Genomic DNA, 12580 nt, shown 5'->3' with positions numbered 1-12580 from the left:
CTCAGATTTGCTGTGGGTTGAGTCAGGGGACTGAGCAATTGGTTGAGTAGGAGTGGGGAGGAAGGGCTGCTCTAGGTTTTAGAAAACCATCTGGTGTGAGCTTTGAGGGTCTGCTTCACCCAAATCCCCCAGATGCCTCTGTAGTGGACTGGAATTCAGCCACTGTGGACAGGATAGACACAGGGTCCCTGCTGGCCTGGAACTGTTGTGCTCTGTACTTGTGGGAGTAGCCAGGCTGGCTGCCCTGGGTCTCCTGGGTGACCAACCATCCTTGTTTGCCCAGGATTGAGAGAATTCCCAGGACATGGGACTTTCAGTTTTAAAACCCACAAAAGTCCCGGGCAAACTGGAATGAGTCCCTCACTCAACCTTACTTTTGGTTCATTGTCTCATCTATCCCTGGTTTCCAGGGGATTCTCCTAAATCGCTCATCTCAGACTGAGGAATAGCAGGATGGTAAGAGAGTCCCAAGGAGCCCTAGTGGCGCAGTGCTTAAGTGCTTAGCTGCTGACCAAAAGGTCTGCGGTTTCAACCTGCTAGCTGCCCCACAGGAAAAGGATGTCGATGTGGCAGTCTGTTTCCATAAAGATTTACAGCCTTGGAAACCCTATGGGGCAGTTCTCCTCTGTCCTATAGAATTTCTATAAGTCAAAGTAACTCGATGGCAGTGGGTTTGGCAATGGGTAAGAGAGTCCTCCCCCTTTTCCCATGACCACTTGCAAGGGACTGAAATTCTATGACTCCTTCAGGAATGCAAAAGGGGAAGAGAGTCAGAGTCAGGACTGGGACTGCTCAAGTGAGAACACAGTTCAACGGGCCAGGGTCTCACTCTACCTCTATGGTCATAAAAATATATATATATATATATATATATATAGTCCAGGTAAATCAATGGCTATTGGTTTCCCAACTTTTCTGTTTTAGCCAAGGCATCATTTCCCCTAGATGTCATTAACTACTCAGAAGAGAAGAGACCTAGGGTGCTTCTCTCTGGTCCTCAAACGTTGATATCAAGAGCTGGCATTTTGGAGGGCAGCTAGAGGAACTGCAGTCAGCAATCTACCTGGGAGAAACAGCGAAATTGGCCTTGTCAGGAGGGCTCCAAATTGTAGAGGTTTCAGGCCCCAGAAAATCCTCAAGAGGAGGCCCATCACACAGGTAGCAAACAGGCTCCCAGGATTCCCTGGTCCTTGGGGCACTTCAGGCTGCTACTCCAGCTGCCGACTTCATCCCTCTAAATCCCACTCTAACTGCCCATGGGGATGGGTCCCAGGCAATCACCAGGATTTGCCTGAATCTTGAAAGAGCTTTGCTGAGATCTTGTACAGAGCTTTGCCCGCATTACTTTTTTAGTTTCATGGCACCTTGTGAAGCAGAGAGGAAAGCAAAAGCTAATTAAGCTACTTAATCCAGAAATGAAAGGAGGTTTAGAATTTCACCTGCAGGAAATTTGTTCTGGGTGGAGATGAAAAGGCTACACAGTGTAATTTGCTTCCCTAAAACTCTTCCTCCCCTCTTGGTTATCCCACAGCATGTTAGCACTCATGACCTTCACCCTGAACTATCTGTGTACATCTCTATGTCTATTTAGGTAAATTCACTTATTGCATTTGCTGCATGTTAACTGTATGCCAGGCAGTGTGCTAGGCACTTTACATGGGCAATCTCATTTAATTCTCCCAAAACCCTGTGAGGTAGACTATTATTATTCCCATTTCAAAGACAGGGAAAAATGAAACTCAGAATAAAGTGTGTCACAAGCTGTGTTGAGTAGAATGAAGTTTGGAGGTCACATTCTCACTCATAGTAGGTGGGTCTCTCACTCCAGAAGTATACTGTGAGGTGTGGCATCATCTTGCAGAAAGCAATTTGGTCTTTTGTTTTCAGTTCTTTCAAGCAGTTCCAACCCAACACCTGAGGCTAATAAATAAGGGCGGACCAGCCCAAGAGGGACCACACGGGGATCCAGCCCTAAGTTTCAGGAGGCATGATGTAACCTATTAAGGCCACATGGCGAGACCAATAAGAGCCCCAACCCTTGAGGCTCAGATGGAGCTTCCTGGTTGGTGACCAGTCATGGATTGAATTGTGTCCCCAAAAATATGTGTCAACTTGGTTAGGCCATGATTCCTGGTATTGTGTGGTTGTAATTTTATGTTAAAGAGGATTAAGGTAGGATTGTAACACCCTTACTAAGGTCACATCCCTGATCCAATGTAAAGGGAGTTTCCCTGGAGTGTGGCTTGCATCACCTTTTGTCTTACAAGAGATAAAAGGAAAGGGAAGCAAGCAGAGAAGGGAGACTTCATGTCCCAAGAAAGCTGTGCTGGGAGCAGAGTGTGTCCTTTGGATCTGGGGTCCCTGTGCGGAGAAACTCCTAGCCCAGGGGAAGATTTGTGACAAGGACCTTCTTCCAGAACCAACAGAAAGAGAAAGGCTTCTCCGGGAGCTGATGCCCTGAATTTGGACTTCTAGCCTACTAGCCTGTGAGAAAATAAATTTCTCTTTGTTAAAGCCATCCACTTGTGGTATTTCTGTTAGAGAAGCACTAGATGACCAAGACGGTGACCACGCATAGGAGAGGGTAGTGGTTCCCTCTTTGGTCCATGGAGGCTTCTCACTGGGACCTCACCCAAACCTTCTTTTGTATCCTTTTTTGTTATAATAAAACTGTGTTTTGTAAACACTGCTATGCCAATTTTTTTAACATGTTGGGAAAGAAAAAAATTAGCATAGTATGCTTATAAAAATACCGTGCTGGGGGGCAGGAGGGGTGTGGTTGGCAAACAAATGAAGGAGGTACACATTATTTGTTTAAAAATACAGTAAGTATGGTCTACCCATTGCCATGGGGTCAATTCTGATTCATACCGCCTCTATAGGACAGAATAGAATTGCCCCCATAGAATTTTCAAGGCTGTAATCTTTATGGAAGCAGACTGCCACATCGGAGCAGCAAGTGGCTTCGAACTACTGACCTTTCAATTAGCAGCTGAGAACTTTAGCCACTGTGCCACCAGGCCTTCTAAGTATGGTATAAAACCAAACCAAACTCAATGTCGTGGACTTGATTCTGAGTCATAGCAGCCCTATAGGGCAGAGTAGAACTGCCCCACAGGGTTTCCAAGGCTGTAATCTGTATGGAATTTTTCTTCAGGCAAAAATCCTCACAACATCATTATAAATGGACAAAATATTGATGTCAAAGCTTTCATTTTACACGGATTCACAATCAATGCCCATGGAAGCAGCAGTCAAGAAATCAAAAGATGTATTGCACTGGGCATACCAGTTGCAAAAGTCCTCTTTTAAGTGTTGAAAAGCAAAGATATGACCTTGAGGACTAAGGTGCACCTGATCCAAGCCATGGTATTTTCAACCACCTATATGCATATGCATATGAAAGCTGGACAATGAATGAGGAAGACTGAAGAACTGATACCTTTGAATTATGGTGTTGGTGAAGAATATTGAATATGCCATGGACTGCCAGAAGAACAAACAAATCTGTTTTGGAAGGATTACAGCCAGAGTGCTCCTCAGAAGCAAGGATGGTGAGACTTCATCTCACGTACTTTGGACATGTTATCAGGAAGAACCAGTCTTTGGAGAAGGACATCATGCTTGGTAAAGTAGACGGTCAGCGAAAAAGAGGAAGACTCTCAACAACATGGATTGACACAGTGGCTGCAACAATGGGCTCAAATGTATCAATGATTATGAGGACGGGCCAGGACTGGGCAGTGTTTTGTTCTGTTGTACATAGGGTCACTATGAGTCACTAAGAGTCAGAATTGACTTATAACAACAACAATCTTTATGGAAGCAGACTGTCACATCTTTCTCCCACAGTAGCTGGTTGCTTTGAACAGCCGACCTTTTGGTTGGCAGCTGAGCACTTAACCACTGTACCACCAGGGCTCCTTAAGCATGGTATACCAAAAACCCAAACCACATTGCCATCTGGCTGATTTCAACTCATAGTGACCCTATAAGACAGAGTAGAACTGTGCCATAGGGTTTCCAAAGCTGTAAATCTTTATGGAAGCAGACTGCCACGTCTTTCTCCTGTGGTGAGGCTGATGGGTTTGAACCACCGACCTTTAGATTAGCAAGTGAGGGCCTAACCACTGCGAACAGCGCTCCTAAGTATGGTATTCAAACCAAACCAAACCCGTTGCCATTGAGTCGATTCTGACTCATAGCAACCCTATAGGACAGAGTAGAACTGCCCCATAGAGTTTCCAAGGAGCGCCTGGTAGACTCAAAATGCTGACCTTTTGGTTAACAGCTGTTGCACTTAAACACTACAGCCATCAGGGTTTCCAAGTATGGTATACTTTCGGGGAATTCTGTGAGTCATTCCTGTGAATTATCAAACCCAAAGTATCAGGGGGAATTGGCTAGTCTGAAGTGAAGGGAATCATGTGGACTCCCAGGCTTGTGGGTGGTACCCTGAAAGGGTAGAGGAAAACCCTGAATTTGGGGCCATCTGGTCTGAAGTGGAGGAAGTCACGTGTATTCCTGAGCTTATGGCCAGTACCCGCTGAACTACCCCCAGGTGGCTGGGTATGAGAGAGAGAAGGGCTGCTTGGGCACCTGGGGTCTGAAATGAATAAGGAAAAGAAGCTGAGACTTCCATAGGACGAAGCTGGCATGTGGGGTGGGCTTTTTTTTTAATCCACCACACATTTTGGCATCAGAGGTAGGCGATCTTAAGTTTCCCTGGACTGGTTTGCACACATACATATATGAAAAGATTTCACATGTATATATCTTACCACCTAATTTAAACTGCAAATACTTAGGGTTAATGACAGTGTTGTATATTTCTCTAGCTTCTCCGAATATTATAGATAGCATTCTAAAGATTTTATAGATTTAAAAAAAAAAACAACCCAAAGCCCAGAGGAGCTGAGTGATTTGCACAAGGCCACACAGCAAGTTAATAGAAAAATACCAGATCTGGGATGGACACTCTGGGGATCCAGCTCCATGGGGCCATGGGGTTGGGAGCTAGCATTAGCTCAGGCTGTCAGATGAATGAATTAACGGGAGAGTTAATGGAATTAAAGGCTATCAGAAGAAATGCCAGTGGTAACTCCACAAACTAGCTGGTTTAAGACCATCACAGTCAGATCTAGCAACAAAAGATGTTGATTGCACTTCTCAGTGGTATAAGTTAAAGGCTTGGTTCGCTTTGTCTCAAGTCAATAGCCAGGAGGGTCCTACTGACCTTTTGCCATTAACTTCTCCCCTCTTGACCCCTTTTCTCTTGTTGAGAGAGTTCTAAGGTGGTATTAGCCACCTCTTCAAAAGGAATGAAAAGAAAATAAAACACACAGACATCTCAAAAGGGCAGAGGGTTTTTGCTCCCCCCACCCACGACCACCACCACCAAGCACTACTTGGAGCAAGGTATTCTGTGACTCAGATTGCTTTTATCCCAGGGGCTTTATAGGAGCAAGCATGAGGAGGAGTGCGTGTGAAAATGTAGTAGGAGATAAAGCTTGGGGGTAGCTGAGAGTTTTCTTTCGCAGTGCGTGAATGGCTTGCCCTCCTGGGGCCTCCCAGGAGGTGGGAAACACGGAGGAGGAAGTCTGTCCGGGAGGGAAGACAAGAGGCCAAAATCAAGTGCACCCTCCCCATTTTTCCCCACCCCAGCCTTGGCACCATAACCTTGGTACTCACATCTGCCTCATTCCAGAGCCCTGGGATGCAGAAGGACTCCAGCAGGTCACTGCCACACAGCAGCAAGATCCGCAGCTCTGAGAAGAAGGAACGCAGTTTGCAAAGGGAGTCAGTAGAGACCTCGGAAGCATTCAGCACTCAGCTGTCTCCTCCTGGCAGCTCTTCCTGGTGAGCACAGAAATCCCCCATCCTTGGGCTCCAAGAGCCCAGTTCTTCCACCGTGTGTGCAATTTAGAAAGCTTTGGAGTGCCTGTCCTTCTGGCTCATTTACAGACCACCCTCATTCCCTGTGGGAAGAGTTACTCATTCAAGGAGCATGGGGCAGAGTGGTTGACCAACCGTCCTAGTTTGTTCGGGACATGGGTCTTTTGGTGCTAAATTAGGATAGGTGATCACCCCAACAGAGGATGGCCCAGCTAAGTGTCTCGTCTAAGATCTGCGGGATTCTGTCTTCCTCCATATCAAACCCAAGTGTCTTTGGAGTTAGGATTCTCTGCTGTTGTGCGTTATCCAGGCTTTGTCTTCCTTTGCAGGAGCCCACACAGAGGTGGGTGCTAGGGAGGACATTGCGTGCACCCACGAGTAGCTGAGCTCATCAGATACAGCCTCTCTCTACGTGGTGACTGTCTTCAGCAAAAGGCTCCAGCAGCCAGGCTGAGAGGCCTCCGCAGTCCCTCCCATCATGTACTTTTCCTGGCACCCAGGCACACTTCCTGCTTGTCAGTCGTTTTCCTTCCCTCATTAAGCCGACTCTGAATTATCCCAGCGAGGCCCACTGTCGTTTAAAAATGGGCAGCAAACTGACTCGCTCATTGAAACTGAGCAATGGGGAAAAGGAACCCTGGGATTCTCAGAACAACATGGGGGAAGCCCCTGCCTGGGACATCGCCCAGGGTGTTTGGTTCCCAGGCATTTCAGGCCCACCTGTCCAGAGGCTGTGGCTGTTGGGGGTCCTGTCAGAAACAGAGCCCTGTTTCGAGCCCAGCACCAGCCCCCTGGATGCAACTGCCACCCCTGACCAGAGGCTGAGAGATGCCTGCTGGCAGCTCTGCCTGCCTTGGCCCCCTAGTTCGCTCAGGGCCCTGACAGAGGACTTTCTGATGCTGTGCTTGTTCCTGCTGCAGAGACAATCTCCAGATGTCTCTCAGATGGGCGGAAGGCTGTCGTGCTGAGGACGAAGCCTACCAGCATCTCATCATCCGGGGCAGAGATGGATTAATCAGTAAGCACGGTATGTGCATTGAGCAAGGTATGCTTGGGCTTAATTGTATTTACTTGCTAATCTGTGGTGAGCAATTTCACATGGGTTTCACGACATCTTTGACGTGGGGTGGGACAGGTGATTTGTGCATTGCAGATGGTGGGAAGGCACAGTTGGGCCCCGCATGTACTTTGCCTATTGGGTCATCCAGCCCTGGTCTGGGCAGCTGACCTGCCTCAGGGAGTCCATCACACACTTAATTCCTAAATATTCCTGCTGCCTCTCCTTTCCTTCCCATATCAAACTATAGTCTAACGATCTGGTTATGAGAAGGGCCCTTAATTTATTTTTAATTTCCAAGGCATGGCAGAGCGACTGGCACACAATAGGAGCTCGGGACATGCTGAATGGGTGAATGAATGGACAAGCTGACACCAGAGGCCAAACAGCTGCCTGAGAGCCCTCTGGGCAGTCTGGGGTGGCTGTGGAGACACCAGAGGAAATGCTGGCCTGAGTCTTTGGCACCTTCCCCTCCCCTAAGGGACTGCTATGCATGAGCTGCTGGCCCAAATCCCCACCTGTGGGAGAGGAACCCGTACTTGGCATGGCTGAGAGGAGAAGATCAGGCTCACTCCTGAGGCCCTGTCCGTCCCCACTCCCTGACTTGCAGCTATTTAGAGTTCCAGATTCATTCCCTGTTGAAAGGCTAAGGCTCTCTGCCTCTAAAACCCGTTGCCATCGAGTCAATTCCAATTCATAGCGACCCTATAGGACAGTGTAGAACTGCCCCGTAGGGTTTCTAAGGAGCACCTGGCGGATTCAAACTGCTGACCTTTTGGTTAGCAGCCGTAGCTCTTCACCACTATGCCACCAGGGTTTCCCTGTACCTCTGGTCACCTAAAAACGCAGTTAGGTGACCATGTTCAGAGGATCTGCTGGCCCTCAGCTTCTTCTACAACAGTGGTTCTCAATGGGGAGGCAATTTGGCCCCCCAGAGGACACTTGACAATGTTTAATGACATTTTTGATTGTCACAACTGAGGTGAGGAGAACGACTAGCATCTAGTGGGTAGAGGCCAGGGATACTACTGATCATCCTACAATGCGCAAGACAAGCCCCCACAACAAAGAATTATCCTGACCCAAATGTCAATAGGGCTACTGTTGAGAAACCTTGCTCTATAGCCATGAAAAGGAATCTCTTCTTTATTCCCAAGCCATCGATGTATGTGCCCTCCCAAGTACTATGAAGGAATTTTGTTTAAAACCAAAGCATAGAAAGTTAAATTGTGGGGTCTTTTCTTGGAGGACCCCAACAAATGTACTTGCCACAGACAGGAAGCCCTGGCCAGGCGTGAGATCCCACCTGTGGCCGCTGGAGGGCAGCAGTGGTTTCTCCTGGTTTACTGTATGAGACTAACGCGTGTTTCCAGCCCACAAACCTTTAGTCTGGGGCAGCCCACGAGGAGCAGTCACCTGGTTAGGAGCGTCAGAATGGGGCCATGGATGCTAACTGAGCCAGGAGAAAATGACTTATTCTTTCTCGTGAAGTATGCAAAGGGACTTCAAAATAGGAACGCGCGTCGCGGGGCCTTCCAGGGCCCAGCCACCTGGAGGCAGGGCAGCTTCCTGCACCGCCTCTGGGCCCGCCTCGCTCCCTAGGTCACTCTCCCTCCAGGCGGGCAGCCAGACCCGCGCTCGCCCCACACACTCCCCTCCCAGGCCCCGGCTATGTGAAGCCCCGGCCTGAGGCCCATTCCAGTTCCCACTGCCCGCTGAGGCAGCCCACTTTTACCTGACAGCTGCAGCCACCCATCTCTCCCTTCTCCCAGCCTACGCGTTCTCCAGTCCCCTACCCACCCCTGGCCCTTCCTATCTTCAACACATTGGTGGGCTTCTTCTCCCTCAGTGAACAGGATGGGTGATGAAGGGGACAGACGGAGCCTCAGTGAAAGCCACGGGAGAGAAGTCGCCCCTCAACTCCCATTTTCAGTCACCCCACAATGGGGTAGGACGCTAATTAAAGTGGACCTAAAACTACCCCTACCCTTCACAAGTCCCTGGGTGGTACAAATGGTTAACAGACTTGTCTGCTAACTGAAAGTTTGGGGGTTCAAGTCTACCCAGAGGCACCTCAGGAGAAAGGCCTGGTGATCTACTTTCAAAAAAATCAGTCGCTGAAAACCCTGTGGAGCACATTTCTACTCTGATACACACGCGGTTGCCGTGAATCCGGAGTTGTCGCCACGGCAACTAATTTTTGTTTTGTTTTGAAACCCCTCACAAGGCTGCGGTGAGATGATGTAAGCGAAAGTGCAGTGTACCGTGCAGACACTGATCAGCACTGCCCTGTCTGTAGGAGGGGGCTCTCCCTGAGTCAGGGCAGGGGATGCCCCTCTGCTCCAACCCTGGGCGCTGGGAAGATAAACAAGGCCACAGCTTTGTGGCCACAATAAATTCTTTCTGGAATGAGGAGAGAGAGATGTATACCCCTTGCAGTACAGTTTACAAGTCTAAAGACCGCTCTGAGCTCTTTGCTGGCTGAAGAGACTGCCAGTGCGGGTAGGGGGTCCTGTCATATGCAGAAACTGCACGGAAGTGGGCATGCAGGGCTCTCGTGGTGGCCCTGGCACTCACACTCCAGTCCTTGTCTTCTGGGAGTTCTGGGGCAGTGGAACCAAGAGCCAGATGCACCTGCCTTCTTTGGGGAGCAACCAGGAAACCAGGTGCCCCTCCTGGTTGTCCTCAGTGATGTGCTGCTAAATAAGTGATATGAAATGTAGTAAAATAATCAGAGAGTGAGGAGTTTTGAGTAATCATTACCTTTGCTTTTAATACAATTGATTTAACTGTAGGTTTACATAATCTAATTTTTAGAATGGCTGTGTTTAACAAGCAACTCACAAAATTCCTGAAAATTTTACAGTTGGTTCTCATGAACAAGTGTGAGCCAACTCCAGCACACTACTGAGCCTCAGATCAGAGGAGGACACCCACAGAAGCCCCCTGAAAATGCACATCACGTCTGCTGGGCCTCTTGGGAGAGCCTGGTGCTTAGAAGCAGGCCCACATCTTCCCAAGATCATGGCAGGAGGCCCTGACCTCCAATCCTTAGAAGAGGGGAACACAAGGAAGGGATGCCTGGAGTATCTTTTCAGCTGGAAATTGAAGGCTGAGCATGTCTACCAGACACCAGGGTGCACATCACCCTGGAGAACTCAGCAGTCCAGTTGTCAGAGACCTCCTTGTCACCTGGTATCTGTGCCAACCCCGGCCCACAACTCCATTCTGGCATCTGTCTGTCTTCTCCCCAGCTCAGCCACTTGTGTCTCCCACTTTCTTACCCACTCTGGAAGCTTGGAAAGATTTCAGTTTTCTGGGTTGCTGCTCAGGGTTGCCTAGGACTTAGCTTATGTACATGGATCAGTGGGTTCCTTCCCCTTCTGTCAGCTCTGTGTGACTGCCCTGTAGCCTGCACTGGCCTGCTCTGGCCTTGGACCTATGCCAGCCCTCATACCAACAGAAGGATGGCTCAGCCTCTGCAGTGGAGGTTTGGAGGAGGCTTTCAGCCCCCCTTTCTCCTCCTCTACCTTCAAGCCCTGAAAACCTCTGATGAGAACAGCAAGCAGTGCTTCTGCCTCATGTGTAGTGTCTGTGGGCCAAAGAAGGGTCTCTGGCTGGCACTGAAACTCAGCTTTCACATCTTTTAGATGAGAGAGAGGAGGATCCAAAGGGACATTTGCCAGTGGATCTGGTCTGTCTCCTGGGAACTGGCTTGAGGCAAGTTAGGAGATGGTAAAGGGGAGATACCCAAGAATATGATCTTAGCTTGGGAAAAATTATTCTTTTGAGAGTAGACCCTGCTGCCAACACAACTCAGGGTTTCCAAGCCTCTCCCACTTTGTGGAAGCAGGCAGCTCCATCTGGGCCCAGCTCTCCCCGCCCCACTCACCTATCTCCTCGTATCGCATCACCGTGCCCAGGTTGGCGTTCTCATCTAGGGAGGAGAGAAGGAACACAGCAGCATTAGGGCACCGGCATTATGGTCCCTGTGTGGTCACAGTACATGGTCGGCCCAAGGGCATCCTCTGTAGGAGCACTTAGGATGGCCTGGGAGTAGAGGTTGAGATTACCTTCCCACACTGGGGGTCTGAGTGGAGTAAGTAACCAAAAAAAAAAAAAAAAGATAAAGAAAAGCCCAAATCTGTTGCCGTCAAGTCGATTCTGACTCATAGCGACCCTATAAAACAGAGTAGAACTGCCCCATAGAGTTTCTAAGGAGCACCTGGTGGATTTGAACTGCCAACCTTCTGGTCGGCCACAGCGCTTTTAACCACTACACCAGCAGGGTTTCCCAGTACAGTGAGTAGGGAGCATAAATGAAGAGGGAGCTGGTGCCTCACACTCTAGGGGCAGGACTTCACATTTCTGGGACTTTCAGGATTAGAGAAGCTCACTGGGGAACCAGTGGCGCGCACACACACACATACACACACGTGCTCATGCTGAGTGCCTTCTCTTTCTGTATCTTAGGGAGATGAGGTGCTTGATAAGCAGCATCTTAGGGTTGCCTAGGACTTAGTTAACACAGGTTAGTCCCTCCTGACATCCCTTGAACCAGCTTTGAGAGTCACAAGGAAGTGGCCCTCTCTCCTTAGGAGTTACCTGGCTTAAAAGATAAGAAAACTGACGAGGTTGAGGTTTTTTCACATGGGGTCATGTAGCAGGAGCCACAGGCACATGTGAAAGGCTCTGCGTGGGCTCTCACGTGAGCAATGCTGGGGGCGCGGGGAGTGGGGAGGGGCCCACCGGTGTGCACACACACAACCACAGAGATGCTGTTTTGGTCCCAGTCCTCCCTTCCTACTCCAGCATCCCTCTCAGTTCCTTTTCAAGGTGTCTGAAATTGGAAGTTTCAGAAATGGCAGAAAACAGCCCCAAAGAATCAAAGGAATGAGGTCTAGGCCTTCAGCTCTTCCGCAGAGTTGACTTTGGAATTTGTGGGAGAAATGCCGCAGGGACTAGACATCTTCAGTCCTGCTGGGTCCTTGGGGAGGAGCCCGGAAGAAGGAGCAAAGGAGAGCCTGGGGGGGATTTAGCCTCTCAGCAGAAGTACAGACACTGCCAGAGCTGGGAGGGCCTGAGGAGGACTCTGGGTCCCACTGGAAGAGGAAGTGGGGGGTGAGCACAGCCTCAGGGAGGGGAGAGGACCCCGGGAGGTCTCCCAGGCAGTGTGGGCCAGGTGGATCACCCTCCGGACTCCCACCCCAGCTTGGTACTGCAGGTCTGCTGACATTCCTGTGTCCTCTGGCCTCTCTCCATTATTGCTCTATAAATGGTCACCCCATAGCAGGAGCTTTGGGGGCATTTGCTGAATGAATGGAGGAAGGAAGAAAAGGAAAAAGACAGAATCAAGAAAGAAGGTCTGTGCTCACTTACCCACGAAGGTGAAGCGTTCCACCGGGGGGCGGACACAGCAGATCCGGCTTAGGCTCTCACCCACCTTCCCCAAGATCTTGGCTGTGGGAGAGATTAAGACAGACAGGGACAGAGAGAATCACTCACAACTTAACACTCATGCCGCCCGGCATTTGGGCCACTGTAAACCACAGGGTAGCCCTGGAGGGGGGCAGGGGCTGGGTAGTGGAAGGCAGAGGAGGGTAAAGAGAAAGAACAGAAAAGTGGCAG

At 49.5% G+C, this 12580-nt stretch overlaps 1 protein-coding gene across 1 annotated transcript in view; it reads right to left on the bottom strand.

The window, feature by feature from the left end:
- Positions 1–12580, bottom strand: part of NMNAT2 (nicotinamide nucleotide adenylyltransferase 2) — a 51397-nt gene that overhangs the window by 20319 nt on the left and 18498 nt on the right. Inside the window, exons 6-8 of the mRNA XM_023549138.2 lie at positions 12332–12412; positions 10845–10889; positions 5692–5768 (exon numbers count right to left, since the gene is read on the bottom strand). Of these exons, the coding sequence (XP_023404906.2) occupies positions 5692–5768; positions 10845–10889; positions 12332–12412 (203 nt within the window). The remainder of the gene's footprint in view (positions 1–5691; positions 5769–10844; positions 10890–12331; positions 12413–12580) is intronic.

The sequence above is a fragment of the Loxodonta africana genome, chromosome 25 (genome assembly GCF_030014295.1).
Source record: "Loxodonta africana isolate mLoxAfr1 chromosome 25, mLoxAfr1.hap2, whole genome shotgun sequence".
NCBI lineage: Eukaryota > Metazoa > Chordata > Mammalia > Proboscidea > Elephantidae > Loxodonta > Loxodonta africana.
This window is presented reverse-complemented; position numbering and strand designations above follow the sequence as displayed.